This window comes from Tenrec ecaudatus, chromosome 6 (assembly GCF_050624435.1).
Source record: "Tenrec ecaudatus isolate mTenEca1 chromosome 6, mTenEca1.hap1, whole genome shotgun sequence".
NCBI classification, from domain to species: Eukaryota; Metazoa; Chordata; class Mammalia; order Afrosoricida; family Tenrecidae; genus Tenrec; species Tenrec ecaudatus.
Genome location: NC_134535.1, coordinates 90764210 through 90789325, shown reverse-complemented (window position 1 = coordinate 90789325; position 25116 = coordinate 90764210). Strand labels below are relative to the sequence as shown.

At 40.5% G+C, this 25116-nt stretch overlaps 1 protein-coding gene across 4 annotated transcripts in view; it reads left to right on the top strand.

Annotated features, from left to right (window-relative positions):
• TMEM117 (transmembrane protein 117) overlaps nt 1-25116 on the top strand; it is a 641682-nt gene that overhangs the window by 557818 nt on the left and 58748 nt on the right. The window contains exon 7 of one of the 4 annotated variants that reach the window (XM_075551849.1): nt 24898-24985. The exons of the other annotated variants lie outside the window; for them this stretch is intronic. Coding sequence (XP_075407964.1) covers nt 24898-24921 — 24 coding nt within the window. The 3' untranslated portion in view covers nt 24922-24985. Of the gene's footprint in view, nt 1-24897; nt 24986-25116 lie in introns of those variants that run through there. 4 annotated transcript variants of the gene reach the window in all.

Here is a 25116-nt window from a genome sequence, read left to right as displayed (position 1 = left end):
CATACAAACGAGTGAGAAGCCTTCTAAGTTTCGCTGTGCAGTGAGACAGCTAAGTCTAAGAGGGATCTGGGCCATGTTCTGTATCTTTTCCATGCTCTGCTACAGTGCCGCTTTTCCCATCCCCTTTTTTATTATTCTGATATCACTGGTACAAACGGTGACATTGGAAGACAATATAGCATCCCAAACTGTTATGTTGAGATTTATACCTTTCAACCCCTACCCTATAAAGTGAGTGAATTTGTGCATCCATAATTTATTCCAGTAGAATTATGGAAAGAAAAGAAGGTAAGACCCAAGAAAGAATTTCCCTTGGGAATTTTTATTAGGAACATAACTCTGGTTGCCTATAATTTTATTAAATATTTTTCTTCCTATGTTGTTTTGTTGCTGCTTTTATTGTTTGTCTTATATTATGACAAAGTAAAATCTCTTTATACTACCCTAAATTATAGAAAATTTGCTAATTGATTTGTTGTAGTGCCAGCCTGAGCTGTATTAATTGAAGTGTCCAGTCTAAGAGGAGCAATAGCGCCGTGTGATTTTGCCATGGTCAGAAAGTTGTGACAGAGGTGTGGCTATGTGTGAGTGTGTGTGTCTCTGTGCATGCGTCTGTTGCAGTATTAGCTTACAAAAGCATTGCCAGTTCTTTGGAATGAAAGTATAAAGGGAAAATTAAATATTCAATATACAAAATTCTCAAATTCATTAACATTTTATTGCACATTCTTATTTACTTCAATTTATGCACATAACTGCATATACATTTCAACAAATTTTAATCATCCTCTACATTATGGTTACGTTTTCTGCTTTTTTGTTTCACGGTGTTAAATGTTTCGTGTCCTTAAATAACCTTTCATGGCATCATTTTAAGGAATGATCTATGATGATCTTAGCAGATGTCCAGTTGGTCAGCAGTTAGTCTCATCTTATTATCATTTATAATAATCAATAACATGATTGTTGTGGTTTGTTGGTTTCATGTACTGACTGCTGTGGTTATTGTTTTGCTGGTTTTTGAGCTGAATTCCCAGAAGTGCAGGTGTTAGGTTGAAAGCATTGCATGTTCTAGTGACATCTAATATGAAAAGTCAAATTTTCTTCTAGATATTGTTTCATTTATAAGTCTATGATAGGCATAGGAAGAGGGTCATTCCTCTTACCAACAAAGACTATTGGATGGCATTAATAATTTACAAGTTTTTGTGTGTGAATTTCTGGCACATATAGTTTGCTCTATTTCCTTTTGAAGAGTTAATTTTTCTTCATTGGCTTTAAAAAGTTCTTTATGAATTATATTTATTATCCCTTTTCCTTTTTGCATACTTGTTAATATTTTCTCTTTTTTATTATTAAAATGTTGTTAGTAGTTTTAAGAGAATTGTGTTATGCTGAGCTGACTAGAAAAAACAAGTCCAGTGACACTCATGTATGTGTAAAAAAAGAGCTTTATATCAAGAAGTAATTATATATTGATAAAATATCTGAGTCCAGTTCAACTCAAATTCATAAGTTCAATACTAGTCTATAAGTCCCTCTTCAGATTCACGCAGCCACATGCAGTGATGCAGAATGCAGGAAGATCACAGGCCGGTAGGTGCAAAGTCTTGTGGATCCAATGGTGGTGGAAGCATCACAGGGTGACCCACCAGCAGGAAAGTGAAGGCAGAAAGAGAGAAATGGAGGTTCCCAGGGTCCTCCTTATAAGAAGACCACACCCACAAGGAGATCCCATTAGGTTGTAACCTGATTAACAGGTTGAATAATACCCCTAAACTTTTATATATCTTCAAGTTAACATGAAATTATGTAACTACTTCAAGAATCATATGGAATGAGGAAGTTATGTAGGTGAGATACAAATGTGGGGCTGAAAGTGAGGAAGTGGATTAAGGTAGGAGATAAGGTATGAGGGGGGATGGGATTGGGTGGTTGTGACAAGTGCATGTGCATACTCTCTTGTTCATGTGTGTGTGTTTGAATGGCACATGATCTCATGCAATAGCTTGAATACATCCCCTTGCACATGTTTAAGGAAGTTTCAACAGTTTTCAGGAAAATTCCATTGGCTGCTCATTCCATTTTTCTATGAATGTTTCGAGGTCACCTCATACTTTTAATGCAAATTAACAAACTCAGTTCATAGAAAATTCGATATAATTGTTCAAGGTAGAACTTGAATCTGAGTTTTTAACAACCCCAAAGCTATTCAAATACAGGTAAAAAGACATTCACACTGAGAAACTGGTGTATTGTAGGATTTGTTCAATATGCAGTTGTTTTCCATTGAGGTTCGACACAATCTTCTGCTAACCCTTTTCTATGTAATTTTTGCTTTTATAGTTAGCTGTGAGCCCAATGTTTCTAAGACTGTGACAAACTAAAGAACCTGTCCAAAGGCCAACAACTAGCTGTTGAAAGGCCCAGGAAGAATTACATTAAAAGAATGATCAAGGAAAAGAGGATGAGTAGCTTGAAGCGTGGGCTTTGGGAAAGACATGATGAAAGCTACTGCCATGTATCTGAGGATTTGTCAAGTGGAAGAGAAAATATAGCTCTGTGTGGCACCAGAAGGCTGTACTCGGGCTAATGTGAATAAATCCAGGCCTTCTACTCCATCTTATAATGTGTGTTCTCCTTTATAAAACAACCCTGCTCTTGTCATTTCCCTTTTTGCAAAGGTGTATCTAAGGTATGGCAGGTATGGCACGTGGCCTTGGTGCCACTGAGCAGATCATTCAGCAAATTACAACTTTCTTTCATAGTTGAGGGCCTATCAAGTGTTGGACTGTTTACTGCAAGTTTAGTGGTTCAAACCCACCAAGTGCTCCTTAGGAGGCAATGAGCAATCTGCTCCCACGAGGGTGTAGACTCTTAGAAATCCTATGCAGCCTCAACTATCTGGAGGAAAAACAATGAGATCAACAGTTCCAGCGGGACTTGGGGTAGGGGGAGGTGAGGGGGTAAGGAAATGGTGTTAATAAACCCAGGGACAAGGGAACAACATGGGATCCAAATTGGTGGTGAGGTGGGTGTGGCAGGCCTGGTAGGGAATGATCAAGGGTAAGGTAACGAAGAGGTATAGTTGAAACCCAGGTAGAGACAGAGCATGATAGTGGGACAGGAGGAAAGTCAAGGGAAATAGAGGAAAGAGCTAGGAGGCAAAGGGCATTTATAGAGGTCTAGACAAAGACATGTACATATGCAAATATACATATGAGGATGGGGAAATAGATCTATGTGCCTATATTTATAGGTTTAGAATTAAGGTGGTGGAAGGACCTTGGACCTCTACTCAAACACTCTCTCAATGCATGAATACTTTCTTCTATTAAATTGGCATTCTATGATGCTCACCCTCCCGACACAACCGCTGAAGCCAAAGCAGGTGAACAAGCAAATGTGGTGAAGAAAGCTGATGGTGCCCGGCTATCAAAAGAGATAGCGTCTGGGATCTTAAAGGCTTGAAGATAAACAAGCAGCCATCTAGCTGAGAAGCAACAAAGCCCACATGGAGGAAGCACACCAGCCTGTGCGATCACGAGGTGTCGAAGGGATCAGGTATAAGGCATCATCAGAAAGAAAAAAAATCTTACCATAGTGAATGTAAGGGGAAGTGCAGAGTGGAGGTTCAAAGCCCATTTGTTGGCCACTGGAGATCCCCTCACAGAGGGGTCTGGGGGAGGAGATGAGTCAGTCAGGGTTCGATGTAGCACTGATGAAGAATATAGCTTTCCTCCAGTTCCGAAATGTTTCCTACCCCCCAACTACATGATCCAAATTCTACCTTGCAAGTCTGGCTAGAGCAGAGGATGTACACTGGTGCAGATAGGAGCTGGAGGCACAGGGAATCCAAGGCGGATGATACCTTCGGGACCAGGGGTGTGAAGGGCGATGCGGGGAGGGTAGAGGGTGAGTGGGTTGGAAAGAGGGAACCAATTACAAGGCTCTACATGTGACCTCCTCCCTGGGGGACAGACAACAGAAAAGGGGGTGAAGGGACATGCCAGATGGGCAAGATATGACAAAATAATAATTTATAAATTATCAAGGGTTTATGAGGGAGGAGGAGCGGGGAGGGAGGGGAAAAAGAGGACTTGATGCAAAGGGCGTAAGTGGAAAGCAAATGCTTTGAAGGTGATGAGGGCAACGAATGTACAGATGTGCTTTATGCAATTGATGTATGTATGGATTGTGATAAGAGTTGTATGAGTCCCTAATATAATGGTAAAAAAAAGAAATCATATGCAGCCTCACCATGAGGCACGATCAACTCAGTGCCAGTGGGTTGGTTTCTGAGTTTGGTATGGGTCAAGGAAGACAGTGTGATCTTGATCTGTTGAGTGAAGAAAGAGAAGAAAATGAGGTGGTGGGAAGAATGACTTTGAACTCGTCAGAGACCAATTTTCAATATTGAAAGGAAGGGTGGTCTAGTTGTAACTTTCATATAGGGCCATACTGTGTTAAGTTACTTGTATTTTTGAGCTGATACGATGGTACCAGTATCTTTTAAAAACAAGTGTCATCTGTTCGGGCAGGCACACGATTTCAGTGCTTGCCACGGGCGCTGTGCGTTTTCCACAGATACGCCTCTCTGTGAGGAGTCCATCACCAGCGCCTCACATTGTATTTAGGAGAACATTCAATGTCCTATGAGGCCCTTCACATTTCAAGCCTCATTTAGCAACCTTATTGCACCCCATTTCTGTACTGCCAAATAAATGGCTGTGTGTTTAAAAAAAGAAAAAAAGTAGCTACAGTTTCACACATCTTTCCCACTCCTCAGTGCCTCCCCAACTCCATTCCCTGTAGCCTGCACCGCAGGCCGAGCTCTCATGGGGCAAAGTCCGTTTCTGATTGTCCTCTCTCTTGAACGACACCAATGTGACTTTATCCAGAAGATAAGTGCTTGAAAAGCCTGATGATGTGGCTTATCCCAAAATATTTGTAAACTATCTACCATCTTTGAGGAGTACAAAGATGAATACAATATATATCTTCTCCACTAAGGGTCTCATCATCTGGGAGAAAAAAGAATTAGTTGAAATTAAAATGTGACACAATTTAGGGAATGTTTAAAATTGCAGAGGGAATCACAACTATGAAATTCACAGATCACCAGCTATCAATATTTAAGTACATTTATAGCGCATTCAGGCATAAAACTCTTCCCAGTAGTAATTCTGTGTTTAAGAGGGGAAATTAAAGGAAAATAATTAAACTTGTTTGAATTGTGTAGAGGAAGAGCAGCATTGTGTCCTGCATCCAAATGCATAATTTCACTTAGATGATTAACTGGAACATGTTTATGCTTCCTTTGAACATTTGATTGGTGTTATGCAGTATGCTAACTGAAAGACGTGCTCATTTTTACTTGCTTAGGAATCCTTAAAATGTTCAATAAAGTGCTGCACATTTTGCATAACAAAAGAGAATGTGCATAGTTAATCACTGGATGTCTTGGGATAATGAGCATGTTACATATTTTAGCATCTGTTATATTTATATTTCATTGTGACCATTAATGGATAATTTTCTCTTCCATGATATAAGGTAAGACAGTCTTTTCCTTACTGTGGGTGAGATACAAATGTGGGGTATGAGTTATGTTTTTCTACTCAAGTATATTGCATTTAGAATCAGTCCTTTTAGATATGTCTACAGTGCAGCTGAAGCTCAGAGTCAGTAATAAGAACTCCAGAATTGCCAAGGTCAGAAGCCCCAGTATTTTAATCCCATGTCTCCTTACTGCCAGAGCCAGCTAGTGAGCTGTCATGGCATGCCCATTAAAGAAAATGCATGCCTCGACATAACACCAGCAAGTTAAATGGCCAGACCCAGGCCTGAACTTCTCTGACAGATTACAAATGTGTTTTCTCTGTGGACCAGTGTGTTAATCTGGGTACTTTAGAAAAACAACTCCACCGAAACCCATATGTATAAGACAGAGTTTTATATAAAGGTTAAGTGCACATCAAGAAAATATTCCAACCCATTGCTGCCCAAGCCCACAAACCCAACATTAACCCATATGTTCGACACCGGTCCACAAAGACTTCCTCCGTCTCATAAAACACACACTATGATGCCAACTGCAGGAGGAAAGCTGAGTCAATGAGTGTGTAAGCATCTCAGCAGTGACAGAGGTCTCCACATGGCTGCTCCAGCACCCAGGGCTGCATTGGGTTAGGTCCATGTGGCTTCTCCTTGGGGATGTCTAGCAGGAAGTCAGCCTTGCCAGCTGAAGCAGGGAACTGGCTAAGGCAGCTGCACCCTGGTCTGACCATCAGAAAACAAGAGATCCTAGAACTAGAAAGGTGAAGCTCACCAAGCCATTTATCCCTCCACCCTTCCATTAACCCCACAAGGGTCTATCAGCCAAGTAGGCACAATAAACTACCTCAACCAGTGAGCTAGTTAAGTAATTTCTAAATAGTGGACTTATCCTTCCAAATGTGGTTTGACATGATCTCATGCTGACTCATAGCGACCGAGTTTCCGAGACTGTAACTGTTTACAGGAGTAGAAAGCCCAGTCTTTCGTCTGAGGAGCTGCTGGTGGTTTTGAGCCGCTGACCTTATGGCTCCGAGCCCAACGTGTAACCAATACACCACTAGGGCTCTTTAATTGATTGAGAATATTAGCGTTTGATTAGTAATGCTCTTCTTCGTTCACAACATGAAAGGTGATACTTCCTGTACTAGTCACACTGGAATTTCGGCCGTTCCAAAACAAGAGACGAGGAGTTGGGTGAAGGCCAGAACCATCACAGTGATCTCAGTATTGTCCCAATGATCTTAGCGTTGTCATCATTTAACTGAAGCATCGCATGCATCAAGTCTTCTGTAATTGTGCACTGACTCAAATTGAGTTTAAATTAACTTTATTTGTCATGGGGGATGAAAACTGCCAACAGTTTCTGCACTATTAACACTTGCAGTTTTAGGATCCAAAGCTTTACAGAAACAATGCATTTTATTCTGTCAATAAGTAACCAGCACTTTGAGAAAAACCTTAACTCTTAAAGTTTATTTAGCTTCTTGTACAAAATTAGCATCACGAACCAGACACAACAGCAAATTTTAGCCTGGCAGAGCAAATGGTATAGTCAGTGTTAAGATCTAGATCTAAAATATATTTATGACTGGAATTGGGACAAACCTTCCCCCATGTTCAGCTTGTCTGTTACCATTTCAACATGTTTGTCTCTAGGTAATTCTAGAATTTTCCTGGAACAGAAATGTCTTCTTGTTACCAGAGAGGTAAAACACCCACCCAACCAAACACACACACACACACACACACACACACACACACACACACACCATACCTCACTGCCATCAAATTAAATTCTGACTCATGGAGACCATTAAAATACTCACAAAAAGTGAGGGAAAGGGAAAGTCAGAGATAGAGTTTCTAATATATGAATGGCATCTTGTATCATTGATGAGTGAAATCAGGGTGAGGTGTTTAAAGAGTTTAAGGGCCAAAAGTGAAATTAGAAATAAGACAAACATAACTTGATAGATCAAGACACAAACTTTATTTATCAGAACCCTAATTTCACAGAGTTCCACAGTAGCGCGGGGAGCTACGAACCAGCCATGAAAGAGATGGTAGAAGGAAGAGCTAGCCGCCACCTCCACCAGAGAGCCCTCCGTTTGGTGGAAGATTCATGTCAAACACCTCTCCTGGTTACAAGGTGGAAAATATTTTGAGCTCCACAACTCTAGAAAGTGGCAGAAATACAATATGAAATCAAAGGAAGACATCGCATAGGGATAAACAGGAAGCGTGCTGGAAAATCCAACTGAAGAAAAGCAGGACAGAGGAACAAAGCGGTAGCAATAGGTGTGAGAAAGAAGATTGCTCAGCATGAATGAATAGCATGCTCTGGCAGCCTAGATCTAATGGGACCATGGACTGCCTTGAAAGAGAACGAAAGTTAAGCATTGGAGGTCTTCAGGTAGCTCTGGGTTGCTAACCACAAGGGCCTCTGTTCGTAACCACCAGCTGCTCTAGAGAAGGGAGCCAAAATGTTCAACTTCGGTACAAAGGGAAAGTCTCTGAAACTCACCGGGGCAGCTCTACCCCGACCCATTGGCTTCCTACGAGGCAGAATCCCCTGATGGCAGTCAGTGAGTTTGAGATATCTGAACTGGCCAATTATCTAGAACTCAAATATTCAGAATTGAGTCCTGTTTTAGGCACTGTGCCTTCAGAAGAACACACAAAAATGGGAACATTTTCAGGAAAAATTGACCAGCACGGTGAGGAGTGACACAAAAAATTTCAAAAGAAACAAGTTACTTATCTTAAAAATACTTAAAAGTTGGTATAAAACAGTTTCAAGCATGTCTTAAGAACAAGGTCCTGATCCAGGACAGATAAACCCCTCATGATCAACAATGAGAGTGGCGATACCAGTAGGGTAAGTGGAAGGTGGGGGAGAAGGAGGAAACTGATCACAATGATCTATATATGACCCCCACCCCCCCCCGGGCGCCGGACACCAGAAAAGTGGGTGAAGGAGACATAGGAGAGTGTAAGACACAACAAGATAATAGTAATTTATAAATTTTCAAGGGTTCTGGAATGGGGGAGGGGTGTTGGGAGAGGGAGGGAGGGAGAAAAATGAGCTGATACCAAGGGCTCAAGTAGAAAGCAAATGTTTTGAGAATGGTGAGGGCAACAAATGTACAAATGTGCTTGACACAATGGATGGATGAGTGGATGAATTGTGATAAGAGTTGTACAATCCCCAATAAAAATGATTTAAAAAGAAGAAGAACAGGGTCCTGAATCTTGTGAAGGCATGACAACGACAATGTCCATTTGCTGCTGCCCTCCCCGTGGCCCAAACTCATTGTGACCCAGAACAACAGGAATGGCACCCCATCTCCTGGGTATATGGTGTGTTCCAGTCCATTGTTGCCACTATTAAGTAGTCAGACTGTGTCCCAGCACCATAGCAGACTGCTGAGATCCCTGGAATCTTCCACGGATGACTTTAAGAAATAGACCACCAGCCCTTTCCTCCTGGTCTGCCTTAGCCTGTAGACCCAGCAGAACCTGTCCACCATGGATCCACCTGCGGCTATGGGAAATAGCAGGGGGCACCATTTTCAGCATCATGGCAACACTCAAGCCATCATAATATGAGGGGAAATGCTTATCATAAGAATGAGCCAGACCATTTTAAACTGTAAAACTATGAAATTTTTGCATCACTAAAAGAAAACATTTTTTCTAACTACACTATTTTGAGTCCTGCCCCGGTAGCCTTCCTATACTCTTGTCCTTCAATATAGCATTGAATGAAAAACACATATGTAATATTAAATCTTATGGTAGCCACATGAAGAAGATAAGAAACACATCAAATTAATTTCAATAATACTTAAGACTAGTATACCCCAAAATAGTAAGCTCAATATATGCTTAATTTAAAATGAGACATTTTATATATTTTTATTATCCTAAATCTGTATGCGTATTTTACACTTTGGTGGTTGTTTTTGTGTACCCTTGAGTCAGTTCCAACTCAGAGTGACCCTGTGTATCTCAATGAAGCACATTTCAAGGGTTTCATTTCCAAAGCAGGCTTTATAGTTTTAGACTATAAAACTATAGTTTTAGACAGGTCTAAGCTATGGATTTGAATTAGATACTCATTGATGTTAAAGGAATTCTGAAGCGAGTACTACACTTGTCATTGGGTGATGGACCCCAACCCTGCGGCCACGGAAGCTTGGCAAAGACGAGGTCCCGTTGACACCTCCTCTGTGGTGGCCACGCCCTCGCACATGGAAGGCAACCTCCTGGCAGCAGCTGCAACATGATCTCGCTATTTTGTCCTGTGATTGTGAGCCAGCATTCTCGTTCTACATTTCTCAACCCAGTCAGTACCGCGGGTGGACTGTGAGGGGAAAACCGTGGTCTCCCCAACCACAGATGCTTGGATTCCCCAGGAACCAGTCTGTACCTGAAGCTTGGAACCACGCCATTTAGGAAATGGTCCGTTTGTTCACAGATGTGACCATTGGAGTGTTTTATTTGGGACCCAAGAAGGCTTTGAATTGTGCTCTAATGTTTCTCTAGTAAGTTGCTGCATTCCCACCCACCCCCATCCCAGCTGCTAAGCTGCATAAATGGTCCCATTCAAGCTCTTTGATCAGCTAAATGTCTTTTTAAGCTCCACAGAAGCTAAGGCACTATAACATAAAGCAGGATGGGTGCCGAAGCACAGGAGGGTTTAGGTCTCAGAGATCCTTGTCAGCTTTCATAACTGTCCTAAGCCGAGAGCCACATCTCTGGGCACGATCATCACCACCTGACATTAATTTCAAGCCCCTTCCACATCTGCTCAGGGCTGCCCTTTTGTCTCCATTATGTGTCGTCTTCATTCCAAAATGTTAGAGCTGTTAACCAATAAGAGCGAACCTCTTGTCAGTTTGAGCTTAAATGTTGATAGTTTAGTGCGTGGAGTAATTGCTCATGAATTAATGATGTGGAGAACTTCATGGAAATTTAATGGACATTATTGACTGTCTTTTAAGCTTCCTGTAGAATGGGACAATTTCTACCATTCAGCAGGCCCGAGGATATTTTGTACACAGGATTTTTCTCTTCCACTTAGGAAGGGGTTTTCCAGGATCTGACTCTGCGTCTCCAGCACCCATCAGTCCCCCAGAGGACTCAGCCCCACCTTAGTGCTCAGTGACACTTCCAAACCCATGGACTAATGGGAAGAAAAGGAGAAAGATAGAAATGCCTCTTGCTCCTGTCTCCTGGATGCATGGGTTTTACTTAGGCTGCCAAAATAAATTTGGCTAATTATAAAACTAGGTATTGATTCCAAAATTATGTGTGAGTACCTACCAAGCATGAAGGCATCACAATGAATAATCATCTTTTCATAGAATCAAACACAATTTTTGTTGATGTCAGTAGATGGAGTAGCTACTTCTCTTTGACTTGTGTGTGAACCAACTGTGCCACTTAGCAGTTCAGGTAGACTGCACACAAGTTTCTAACCCCTGTGGGCCTCAATGTCTCTCATAGCAACAATGATACTGCTGTGAAGGGTCACTAGATGAACTCTGTCACACCCAGTCTCATTGGGATCATTTTCCTTCTTTTATTTACTGTGCAGGCATGGAATATGGTTGTGCACAGCAGTTTACGTCTGCCTAGAAATGTCTCCCTACTTAAATTAAGGGAGTCAGCCTTGCACTGGGTTAAATGAGATTGTTCTTTCTGGGACAAGAAGGGGTGCTGAAGGAGCACACAACTAAATGGGCCTATTAGTTCAGAGGACCTTGGACATTGTAAAATAATATGACAGCAGGCACTGTTCAGAGGACCCCTATTGTCAACTGAGTTAAGAGATGGAACCCCAGCATAATGATAATTAAGGTCCCTGGTCTTCAGCACGACGGGCATAACCCCATGAGATTTTTGAGGCAAAACCAACCATCAGCAAAGGGATGTTAAAAACTAAACACATACTCCACAGAATTTTACTTGCTTTCAAAATAATCATATCCTATTAAAGGCATTTTACTTCTAGTCAAATGAGTGTGTGTGTGAGTGTGTGTCTGTGAGTGTGCATGGTTTTCACTAATACTGGGGGCTTTGTGATATTTCTCACTTCTGAAAGAAGCCCTGGAGGTGTGGTGAGTTACACGTGAATCTGTTAGCTGGAAGCCACCAACCCAGCCGCTCCAGGAGAGAAAGACTAACTCTCTGCTCCTGTAAAGATTTGCTGTCTCAGAAACCCTAAGGAGCGGTTGTACTCTGACATGTAGGGCCACTAGGCATCAGAATGGTCTCATGATTTTGTGAGTGTGTAACTTTAAAGTGCCTTTAACCTAACTTTATATAACTATCCTCATTCAATTGATCCCGAGATTTTTAAAGTATTTGTGTTTGGGCAATTTCTTTATACATTACACTTTTTATTGTGACTTTGTAAGAGGAAAAATATTACTCAGGAGTATCTCCCAATACAATGAAACTTTTAAACAACCATCGTGTTGGGAGAACCACCTACCTCACCTGTCCCCTTTGCTGAGACTGTCTTGCTCTTACCAAGGGTGTCTTTTATCAGCCCCCCGCCCCCCAAGGTCTCTCCTTCTTCTTACTGCTTGATGCGGTATGCCATTCATTTGGGAAACAAAAAACAAAACAAAATTTTAAAAACTCACTCTATTGAGTCAATTCTGCCTTTAGAAACTAAGTACTGACTAAATGCCAAGAATATGTCAGTCCCTGGCCATAAAATAGAGCTTAAAATAAAAATGCCACTAACCTCTTGGAGTCTGGAGTTTAGTGACAAAGGCAGATATTAATCAATACTTATACAAATACAAACTGTATTATGGAAAAGCACCAGGAGAGATGCGGACACTAAAGGGATGTGGAGTGGACGAGCATAATCAGAGGGGTCTTGTTAGAGATCATTTGTCTGGAAAATAAATAAGTACGATTCACCAGGTTCAGAGGGTGATGGATTTAAGAACATAAGCTCTGCGCAGAGATCAGCCTCAATTTCAGATCTGCGGTGCTATATATCCTGCTATAAATTGCCTACACGCTTTAAAACCTTATCTTTCTCATTTATAAAAGCATAATATTTACCTCGGTGGAGTTTTGCAGCTGGGAAGGAATGATTGTGCCGGCACGTGACATGCGTTTAGTGAACAGTCGTGACGCTTCCATTGCTCCTTAGGTGACAGGCTTACTGAAGGCCGTAATATAGTCTTTCCCTAAATGTTACTTTATATCGTAATTCAGGTCAACCGTGGTCAGGACTAGTAATTATATTATGGATGTCTACCTGCTGAGGAAATACTGATATTCAATTCAGAACATTTTATTCTGAGTCAAGTGTTTGGCAGGTCATGTAATTTATGGAATGGACTCATTGATTTTAGGGAAATAGCACGCATTGTAAAGAGCATTAACTTTGCTCAGGAAATCCATGTGACTTAATGAAAATATATAGAACTGAGAGATGGCCCTGCAGCTCTTAAAGTGCCTTGGCACAGCCGGGGGCCTCAGGTGACTCTTCTGGGTTCAAGCCCTTGGGTAGCTGGCAGATGGAGCTAGTGCCATTCACCTTGTCGGTACTACTAAGATTCTTAGCTTAAGGGCCACTTCCTCTGAGAAGCTTGTCCTGACCAACTGTGGCTTCCATTGGGTGCCACGCTGCTGGGCTTCCGGAAGACAGAGCCCTGCGGGTGTTTCTTTAATGTGCACTGGCCCGAATCAACCACCGGGGTGGACTCTCCAAGAAGACTGCTGAAGTGCGTATGTTGTTCGTGATTCAGCACCTGACATTTAATAGGTACCATTCGTCACAACTACCACTGGGTCAATTCCAAAACTATAGGGTGTCTGGGGCTGTGTAAATGTTTACAGGAGCAGAAAGCTTCCTCTTTCTCCAGGAACACCACTGGAGGCTCAAACCACTGACCTCGCATTTAGCAGTCCAATGCTGAAATTACTACAGTAGTTAGTGAAAGATGGTCCAGAGTTAAAACAGAAAGAAAACCACCGATTATGTTCTTAACACTATAATAATGTTCCATTAAGGTATGTAGAATGCCCTTTCATTTAAGAAGATTAGAGTTTGATGAGGAAAACAAAGATAAGACACTAGAGAAAACATCACAAAGTATGTTTGATGCCTCATAAGGAGGCATCAAAAAATAAGGAATACTCTGTAAGTTTTTCACAGACCCCAGAGATTGTCAGGATTATTTGGATTTTGAAAAACGGAAGAGAATTTGCTAAATAGAAATGGATGCCGCAGGTGGGACTTACCACGAATGTACTAAGAACAATAGAGAATGTGCTTGACAAGGTCAGCGGATGGTAGTTAAAGCTAACACGGGCTAGTCAACCTGAAGTCAGACTATGCAGGTTCTTGAAAATCCAGAGCCACATCAACCTGGGCTCAGAAATGGGGAGTATTAGTGGACTTGAGCAAGCACTTCGAGTTCTCCTTTTCAAAAAGCAAGGTTGTGTCATCTTGATGCCATACATTGTTAATAAGCCTTCCTCCAATCTTGATGCCACATAGTCTTCATATCGTCCAGCTTCTCTGATGACTTTCTTACAAACAAATGGAATAAGTGTGGTGAGCGGATACAACCCCGATGCACGCCTTTACTAATTTTAAACCATGCAGTGTTCCCTGGTTCTGTCTGCACAACTGCTTGTTGATCTATGTACAAGTCCTGCATGAGCACAATGGAGTGTTTGGTAATCCCCATTTTTCTCATAGTGTGTTATGCTCCACACTGTTGAATGCCTTAGGATGGGTAATACAGTTCAAGTAAACATTGTTTGGGTGTTCCCTGCTTTGAGCCAAGGTCCATCTGACATCAGCAATGATATCCCTTGACCTATGTCATACTCTTCTGAATTCGGACTGAACGTATGGCGCCTCCCTGTCAGCCAACTGCTGCAATGGTTTGCAGGATCTTCAGTAACACTGCATTTCAGGTGATATAAATTTTGGTGTACTATAGTTGGAGCATTCTTTGGAATGGTTACAAATATGGATCTCTTCCAGGCAGTTGGCCAAGGAGCTGTCTTCCTGGTATCCATGAGTGCTTCCAGTGCTTCTTCAGCTTGCTGAAACCTTTCCGCTGGTAGTCCATCAGTCCCCATAGCTTGGTGTGTAGGCAATGCTTTCAGTGCAGCTTGAACTTCTTCCTTCAGCACCATTGGTTCTTGCTCACATGTTACGTCCAGAAATAGTGGACTGTCGATTTGTTCTTTTTTATTCAGTGACTCTGTATTCTTTCCATCTTCTTTTGATCCATCTGCTCCATTTAATATTTTCCTACAGAATCTTCCAATGCTGCAACTGAACACTTGAATGTTCTTCTTGAGTTGATATGCTGACAGTATTCTTCCTTTTTGATTGTCTAACTCTAGTTTGTTTTTTCCACATTTTATTGGAATATTTAATTTTGCCTTCCCTGGCTGTCCTTGAAAATATTTATTCAGTTCTTTGACTATCATTTCTTCCATTTGCTTTAGCTACTATACGATTAAAGCAAGTTTGAGTCTCTTCTGGAATCCAGTTTGATCTTTCGCTCCTGTCTTTTTAATGACCTTTTGCTTTATTCATGAATAATAGTCTTGTTCTCCTGCAGCCCATCAGGCTTTCTGTAATTGGTGTTAAATATATCAAATCTAGAAATGTTCCTGAAATTCGGGTGGAATAATATTACAAGTTCATATTTTGGCTCTGGGGGGCTTGCCTTAACCTTCTTCTTCAGATTTCACTCAAACTTACATATGAGCAATTGATGGTCTGGTCTGGCTAGTCTGGCTTTAGCTGCTGATCTTGGGCTTCTCCGCTGTCTCTGCCCACAGGTGTAGTTAATTTAATTTCTGTGTATTCCATCTGGAGAAATACAAGTTTACAATTGCCTTTTGTGTTGTTGAAAAAGGTATTTGCTGTGAACAAGCAGATGGTTTTGTAAAATTCTATCATGTGATCTCCAGCTTTGTTTCAATCACCAAACCATATTTGCAACTACGGTTCCTTTCTCTGTTTTCAACTTTTGCAATCCAGACAACAGTCATTATCGATGCATCTTTATAGTATATTTGGTCAATTGCAGACTGAAGATCTTGACAGAATGTTTTCATTTCTTCATTATTTTTTGTGGTTGGAACTAAACTTAGATTGGATTTCCTCGAAGCTGAATAGATATAACCCTATCACATACCGCATTGTACTTCAAGATAGGTCTTGAAATGTCCTTTTTGACAATGAAAGGAATCGCCTTCTACTTAATTATATCAGTGCCAGCATAGCAAACCATGAGATTTTCTGATTCAAAATGATTAACGGTCCATTTCAGTTCACTAATTGATAGGACATCCATGACTTCCAATTTTTCTAAATGCATACATTGCACATTCCGAGTTCCAATCCTCAGCAGGTATTTCAAGCTACTTCTTCTTGCTTGGAGTTGTTCTCCATCAGCACACGAAGCTACCCAAAGCTACCCTACCAAGGCGTTCCCCCGTTCACATTAGCCTGGTCAGCGCCCCTTCGAGAAAGCAGCTCCCTCAGTTGCCAGTCCAGCACCCTGGGGCCCGAGGGGCTCCTGCAGCACTCGCACTGACAGTGCTCTGCTTCTGGTCATTAAGCCTTTGGCTCTGGCGGTGTTTCCGACCTCTGCGCAGGATTTTCAGTGGCTGCTTTCCTTTTTTGTCTGCTCAGACCTGAACCTTTGCTGAAGCCTGTTTGCTTCGGATCACTTTACTGGCATTCGAAATGCCAGTGACATAGTTTCCAGCATCACCACAAAAACACAGCCCACAAGAGTATGACACACTGACAAATGGTGGTTGATGCAATATGAGCAAATAATGAACAAGACAGATACTTGACTACTTAAATGAGGCTACTGTTCGCTTTCAAGAAGACTTCAGGGAACATTTTTGGTTTAAGATTTGAAGATGATCTCAGGGCAGTGATGTCAAAGTTCCTTTCAGCACCCTCCATGGTTCCAGAAGGCCTGTAGTCTATTAGAATTTCAAACTCTATTCTGAACCACCCCCCAACCAGGCCCACCTTTTATCAAGATTATTTTATGGACTATCTGATTTAAATGTTCAGTCATGGTATAATCCAATTCTCCTGATCTCAGGGCAAGGGAGGCAGTTGTTCATAGAGGCAGCGAGCAACGCATCCCATGTCCATCTCCTATTACTGACTCTGAGCTGGTGCTCCAGGTGTAGAGGCACCAATGGTCAAGGTTTGGACATCTGCTTGCAAGTTTTTAAGACTTCCCACTCATAAACTTCCGGTACTGGTAGACCTGTGTTTACATGTCAGCATTAATGTTTTCTTGTCTTTTTGTTTAATTTAGGTCATACAATATTTTCCCTGTTGTGATTGACTTAATTCATTCACCATAATGTCTTCAGACTCCATTCACAGTGCAGCGGGTACCAAGACTTTATGTCTACGGCTGGCTAAGCAGTGTGCCTTCCTATGCGTGTACACCTTTTGTTTAGCTATTCATCTGCTCATGGACACGTTGTTTCCTCCTCTGGGTGATTGTGACAATGGCTAAAGTGAACGTTGCCATAAAAGTTGTTGTTTCAGGCTCTGCTTTCAAGTTTCGTGGTTATGTATCCCTAGGAGTGGAATTGACAGATCAGATGATATGGAAGTTTTATTTTTCATGCTGGGAGACACTGACACACTGTTTTCCACAACAGCTGTACCATTTTTCCATGCCGCCCACCATGGAAAACTGTTCTAATTTCCCTACATCTTCATCAAAACGTAGTCCCTGTTTTTTGTTTGTTTGCTTCCCTGGCTTTTCTTTTCTTATCCCAGGCATGCTGACGGGAATACAATGATATCTCGATGATGGCTATTAATACTGAACTTCTTTTCTTGGGTTTGGTGGACAATTGAATATCCTCTTTGGTGATATGTCTATTCAAGCCATTCCTATGATAGCATTGTTTGTCTTTTTGTGGCTCAGTGTCAAAGTTTTATATAGATATATTTTTATTAGATTTTCTTCTGTTATGCGGTTCCCAGAGATATTCTACCATTTGGTAGCTGTCTTATTATTTTTTGGGTGAAGTAGTCAATGCAGAAAAAGGTTTTCATTTTAATTGGTTTGTTTTTAAATAAAATCCTGTATATTTATTTTATGTTTTGCTATTTGCGCTTCTGCAATTATATTAGAACATCTATAATTAAAAGATAAACTGATCTGTGCTGGATGAAGGACAGAGAGCTCCTTAGAGGCAGGGTGTCTAGACTTTGGGCCTGTGGTCAGGAGAGACAAGTCCTTGGAGAAAGACATCATGTTTGTGAAGTGGAGTGACGGCGAAGAAGAAGACCCTCAACAACATGGATGGACACGCTGGCTGCAACTGTGGAGTCTGGCATGGCAAAAATTGTGAGGATGGCACATGCGTTAGGCAGGCTTTTCTAGAGAAGCAAAACCAGGACACTAATGATGATAGATAGATAGATAGATAGATAGATAGATAGATAGATAGATAGATAGATAGATGGATGGATGATAGAGATTTATACAGTGGGAAGGAATATGACAGCTCATTAGTCCACACAGCAGTACAGAGGGCTCAGTTCAACTCACTTTGTGGAACATTTGGAGACTACATAAACTCTGTTAACAATAGACTTTAAAGTCAGATGTGCTTGCTTAAAGCTCTATTGTTCTTATATCTAAAATGCAAATAATAACAATTTCATAAATTATATGCAGCAATCTTATGTTCTAAAACATAATTAGTTTTACAAAGTGCAAGGACTAATGAAATGAATTGACTTTAAGGGAAGAAAAATTCTCTGCCAGGTAAAGGGCCATTATGGGGATATATCAGAGATTGATTTCCTATTCTCCATGGACTGCTAAATCATATTTTAAGACGAGTCTAATACATTCAACTCTTCAAAAGTGTTGGAATTAGAATTGCAAGGAAATGAAAATGGAACTTTTATGGCATTTTTTCTTGTTTTTAGTGATCTGTCATGATTAATAAAGTTTAATGGGAAACTAGAAAAAAATAATTCCTGGATTCTTGGTTTTATGTTTTAGAACAGTCCATTAGGCATTGGTAAAATCTCTGAAGGTTGCATTTTATATCTTATTTTTGTTCAAATAAACTATATATGTAAAATGTGGTGTTGGTCATAGAGTAAGCCCTTTATACTTGTTTAAATCTAGTTTATCTTCCTTTTTCTTTCTCCCCTCTCATGCTTCTCTCTACATTTTTTACCAAAATATTCACTCATAATAATCTGAGTAAACTTCACCCACAGAATCTACAATAGGGAAAACTTTCGGGGGAAGGGCGAATAGATTTTTTTTTTAAGTTAATGAACATGAGAAAAAATGCTAAACACATGAGAAGCGAAAGCGATCTTTTAAAAAATATTGATTGGAACTCAATAATTTCCAAGCTTCTTTCCTGCACTACTATGCAGAAGCATCCAGTACTATCTGCTGTGCCTTAACTATCTGCTGTGCCTTAACATTCTTTTAGGTTCAGATCGCAGGAACTACCAGGTAGTAACCGGCTGAAATGCAGCGCACCGGGAATGGTTGCAGGGTGGTCGAATCCTGCCTTCCGTGCAGGCCAGGGTGTACTTTCCAGCCAGGGTACACGACACCAAGTAACCGCCTGTCTATTAGAGTAGGCTTTTGTGTCATTTTGAGGCTGGAAATGACTCTGTGGAATTTACAAATTGAGCTGAAAAAAGGCCTGGAGAGCCACATGGAAAATTCACCAATGAAAACCAATAGATTTTCATTAATTTGCACCCAATCTTGGGGATGGTAGGAGCCAGCAGGAGTTCATTCCATTGTATACACGTCACAATGATTTGGGGACTGACTGGATAGCAGGCAACAACAGCAACAAAACTCTAATTTTCCAACCTTTAACAAGCAATAATTATCCTACAAATAAAATTAAGTGACCATGATTCAAATAATCTGCATCTACCTATTATTACTCTTTGGGCTGATACTGCTGTGGAAGTAGTAGCTAGTGGATTAAAATAGAGGGTGGGCGATCAGAGGTATGAAGCAGGAGGTAAAATTATCATGTTTGCAGCTTACTATGTGATCATATGGTTAGAAAATCAAGAGAATCAATGGAAACTTTTAAAAACAGCTAAGTTCAAAATTATAGTTAGCTACAAAATTAATGTATGCAAAGGCCTAGTTTTTTCTACAATCAATAGCTAATTAGAAAATGCAATGAAAAGAATTACCCAGTGTATAACAGCAACAAAAAAGCATTAACTAACATAAAGTTTTTTAAATTGTAGAATTTATGTGAAGAAAATCTTTGAAATTTTTCTTAGGAAGATAAAGGAAACCAATGTGCAGACATATTTTAGAGATAAACATTTGTCAATGTCTATTTTTAATTCCTCTGAAATTAATGGGACTTCGGTGAACTTAATAATTCTACAATTAGAATGTTAAAATATGCATGCAAAATTAGGCATGAAAGTCGACACAAGAAGAATAATAGGTAGGCATAAAAATAGATCGGAAAGTCACAACTAAAACATTCTTTGCATTAAGAAGAAATAGACAAAAGTTCATTGGATTAGGGCAGAGATTTAGAACATACCTACAATCCATGCAGAAACAAGTAATTTATCATGAATATGGCATGTCATATTGGTAGAAGAAAGATAGATTATTCAATTAGACAAATAGCTGGGTAATTGGAGAAATAAGTATGTATACATTACCACCTAATTCCTTGTATCAAACTTGTAGAGAGTGTAAAATATATTAAGGTGAAAATGCATCAAACAATGAAGAGAAGGTTGATTGATGGATACATTCAGTGAGTTTTCAGCCTGTTGAACATAGCTGACATCTTTCAGCAGTTCACAAAACTAATGACCCCCAAGAGAAAGAGGAGAGGCCCCCACTTTATGTCCTGGGTCTTTTAGGAAGCTTGGAGGTGTTCCTGTGGCCACATATACGAGACTCTAGAAGAACGCTGATACTGTAAATCTCAAGGAAATGGGCATTGTTCCCAATGGAAGGCCTTACCAACGTTTCCCTGGCAAATGGAAGTGTCGGCAGTGCCCTTCAGGATGCCGCTGGCATTGTTGCAAACAATGTCACGCCGCGATTGTTGGGACAGGAATGACTGCATGCGCCAAACACGTGAACTACTCGAGCAGCCCAGGTGGCTTCCTGAAACGCATGACAAGAAACGGTCAGAAACAGAAGGAGGTCAGAGGGGAAAGTGCCTGGGTTTCACAGAAGTGCCAGCTTGCTCCACCAAAGAAACGTACTTTGTGAAAGTCAAGAGAAAATAACCGGAGCTTCTAGAACCCATTTTCTATGGAGCCATTGCTTAATGAGCGTAAAACAAAGATTCTGGAATGGAGACATGTTAGGTCTTGACTTTAATTGTGTAGAATACTGTGCCCTTTCCCTTAAAGTTTAATAATGAAACTATTTCTTAATTTGCTGGCTAATAATTACTTTACTATTAAAATCGATTTTCTGCTGAAAATAAATAAAATTATCAAAGGAAATTCGACCTCAATCATAACCAGAAGAAAGTCAATTAAACAAAAACTAAACCATTTTTTTTAACCTATCAAATGTAAAGACCACAGAGTAAGTTTTACGGCAGTTGTCATTTGGCCATGCCTTCTGTGTGTCCGGGACGGGTAGCCAGCCTTGTCGCAGAGTCTAAAAATCTCAGGGTTTAAGCTTGCTCTCTTGTCAGCCAATCTCCAGCTACAGAAATGCTTTTAAATTTGAGAGGCTTGGGGGGAAAACAACTCCAGCCATGCCAAACTACCAAGCTATTTGGCGATGCACATAAAGAATTTTGTTTTGTTTCATATTCAGAAACAATGCCTATTAGGCGATTTACTTCTGCAGATGACTGCAGTGAAAACACTGTGGGTCAAAATGGTCAGGTCCTCGGGAAGCAGCACTTCATTCCAATGGGCCTGGTTTATTATGCATCAGAGCCAAGTTGACGGCAGCTAACCACCACCACCACCAGCACTCCTCTGTCACTGTGTCCTGTGGTGAATTGCGTGTTGCTCTGTTACTAGAAGCTGTGGTACCAGTATTTAAAATACCAGCAGGGTTTCCCATTGTGAATTGGTTTTGGCGGAGGTTCTCAACCAAGAACAGGCTAAGAAGGGATAGACTCTCCTGATCAATCCCTTATTCTGATAGATTAACCACTGAACATCTTACCAATACCAGTGTAACATTCCTGAGTGGCTGTAAGGTGAGCTCCTCAGTTTGGAAGACACTCAGAAGTGACTGGGGTGGAGTTACATTCTCAAAGTACTGTTGACCTTAATGATGTGATGCAGCAAAACTCATGCGATCTTCACTTATTCTTGGGATGTGACTCAAAATAAGAAGAACCCACTGTAAACAGACATTAATAATCTGAACACAGGGAATGTATGCAGTATGGATCTAGGAAATAGGATGTTATAAAAAGTGGAACAACAATGAAAAATATCTATCTACAAGGCACTAGAGAGCGGAAATTACTAGTACTGGCCATTTTTCTTTGGAAAATCTTAGAGTTTAATATGCCAAGAGTGATAAAATCTAGAGAAATAACAACATATGCTTCATCACAAAAGACATTTTTAGATCTATCTGGACATTCAATGCTGGATGTGATAAGATAATATCCATATACCTATAGGGAAAACCAGTTAATACAACTATTATTCAAATTCTCATACCACTGGAACCAATGGTGAAAAATCAGAAGAGTTTTTACAAACAATTTCTTCAGTCTGAAATTGATCATGCATACAATCAAATGGATAATTACACGTGATTGGAAAGCGAAAGTTTGAAACCAAGAGGAAGAATCTGTAGCTGTAAAATGTTCTTTAGTGAATGAAACAAAGCTGAAGATTACATGATATTTTTGTAAGACCAACAATTTCTTCATTGTAAATACCCTTTTTCAAGAACATAAATGGTGACTACATACATGGAATTCTTCATATGGAATACATAGCACTCAAATTGACTATGTCTGAGGAAGGAGACAATAGGGAAGTTCAATATCAGCAGCCAAAACAAGACCAAGGACTGATTGTGAAACAGACCATCACATGAGGCAATACTCCTAAAAAACAGGATTGTGCAGGGCAGAGCAGAGCTTTTGTAGTACACATTTTTACCAGCTAGGCATGCATCCAGCAACTCGTCCTTGAATTACTGCACCCAGTGGCATCACCTGGGAATGTTCTTTCTGACATCTTCAGTGAACACTATTGTAAGTTTTGCCTGACCACCAGACATCACACCATTCAATAGTTTAACCATATCAAACACCAATACGACTTGAATGGTTAAAACCATGTCACTTCCCCACCCTCTTACCCTCATGAACCTTGGTAAATTATAAATTATTAATATTTTAATGAAAGAGGAGCTGACCCCAAGGGCTCAAGTCTAAAGAACATGCTTTGAAAATGCTGGTGGCAACATATGCAAAAATGAATTGATACAATGGATGTATGGATAGTTATAAGAACTGTAAGAGTCCCAATAAAATTACTAAAAAAAAACAAAAACCTTACCACTTGATCTCCCTTATGATAGATACACTTTGGACTTTATCTGTTTTTTTTTTAATATTTTCTGTTTGTTTGTTGTTGTTTCATATTGGGCTTTATATCTGTTGTATTTTGTCATTGTTGGTAGCCTTCTTCACTCTTTGTTATGTTTTCTTCTCTTTTGGTACATAAAACCTGCGATAGGTGACTCTATGAAAACAGCAGGTAGAATAAGGGTTCCGGGTGGGTATGGCAGGGAAGACGAGAGGCTCATGGGGTGCTGATATCAAGGAGTTCAAGAAGGAAGAATACATTTTGAAAATGACTTTGTAGCAATTGTACAATGCTGTTTGATATGATTGTAAAACCGAATGGTATGGTGTCTGGATTAATTCCTAATAAAATGGATTAGAAAAAAAATTTTAATAAAAATATTAGCTATTGAAAAAGTATTATAAAGGAACTTTCAGGGTTAAGGTGAGCCTAATCCAAGCCATGGTATTTTTAATTGTCTTTAACAAAATGCATGTGTACGCTGGATAATGAATAAGGAAGACTAGAGAGGAATTGACGCACTTGAATTATGCTGTTGTTGATCTCTTGCACATAGAGTCACTATGAGTTGGAGCTGAATCATGGCAACTAACAACAAGAACGTTGTCTTTGAAAGAAATGTTGATATCTGAAGTTCTGACAAATAGGGGACTTGGTTCTGAATTATCGGCATCCTGCAACTGTTGTAATTTCTGGACACGTGGAGGTTTTCATCTTTTTTCAAAGGTAGAACTTTTTTAAAAGGTAGAACATCTAGAACACAGATGACACAGTCTTGTTGACCCAGATGCCATAACTGCATGTAGTGGCAATGCACTGGGCAGCTAACCGCGAAGTGAGCAGTTCAAAACCACTAGCTGCTCCTTGGGAGAAAAACAAGGCTTTCTGTGTTTGTTGAGTTACATTCTTGGGACCTCACAGGGACAGTTCTGCCTGTCCTATTGGGTCACTATGAGGTGCCATCAATTTGAAAGCAGTGAGGGACTGGGTTTAGATATGGTATTAGACTCTAGGGGAGGCCTAACTTTCAGGTAGGCCAGGTTAGGAGAGCAGAGTCATGGCATAGTGGTTTGAAGTCCCATATCATTAGGGGAAAGGCGGCATCAAATGGGAGATTTAACTGACTAAGGAAGAACTGGAATTAAAAATCACAATGTTCATGGAAACCACCTGTAAAACATACAAAGCAAAGCTCTCTGAATGAGACTGCAAAAGGCAAGTAGTGTGCCCCATCATTGCAGATCTCCCACACCAAGCCAACTGCTGACCCCGTGACGGGAATTCACTCAGTTACTCATCAAATTCTGGCATTCGTGTGGGCGTAATCCTTCCAGATATTTAGAAACACATGAACAAATCCAATATGTGAAAACACCCTTACTTAAAATAGGTTGTGAAGCTCCAGTCCACCACCTAGGTTTTGTTTCGGCATTGCAGCTGTTTAAGACAGGACCACAGGAGATCGTTTGTCATGTCTAAAGGCCACAGACCACTTTTATTACCTTTTCGATTTGGCTCCATGCTCTACTTTTTTCTAAAGGTTAGCCAGCTTTACCAGATCCTAACTTCAGTAAAATCTAGGGAGTCAGCCCATCACACTCTGTTGAGTCAGCTTCTTGGTGATTGATTCCAGGAAACTGCTTGCAGACAACTGGAGTGAGCGCAACCTTGGGCGAGGGTAGTGAGTGACTTTGTTCTGACCGTTTCTTCCTTAGAGGCCCCCCCAATCTTGGAAGTGAATGTTTACTACCCTGGGAAGATACCTGACTTCTGTTCCAACAATTACCGAACTAATCTAAATGACACAAACACAGGCCATTTATCAAGGTAAGCCCACAGTGATTTGCATATCTACCCAAAGTGTTCCCAGCACAAAGGGTGAGCTAAGGATAACGAAAGTACAAATGAGTTGTTGATTAGTTTTTTTAAAAAAA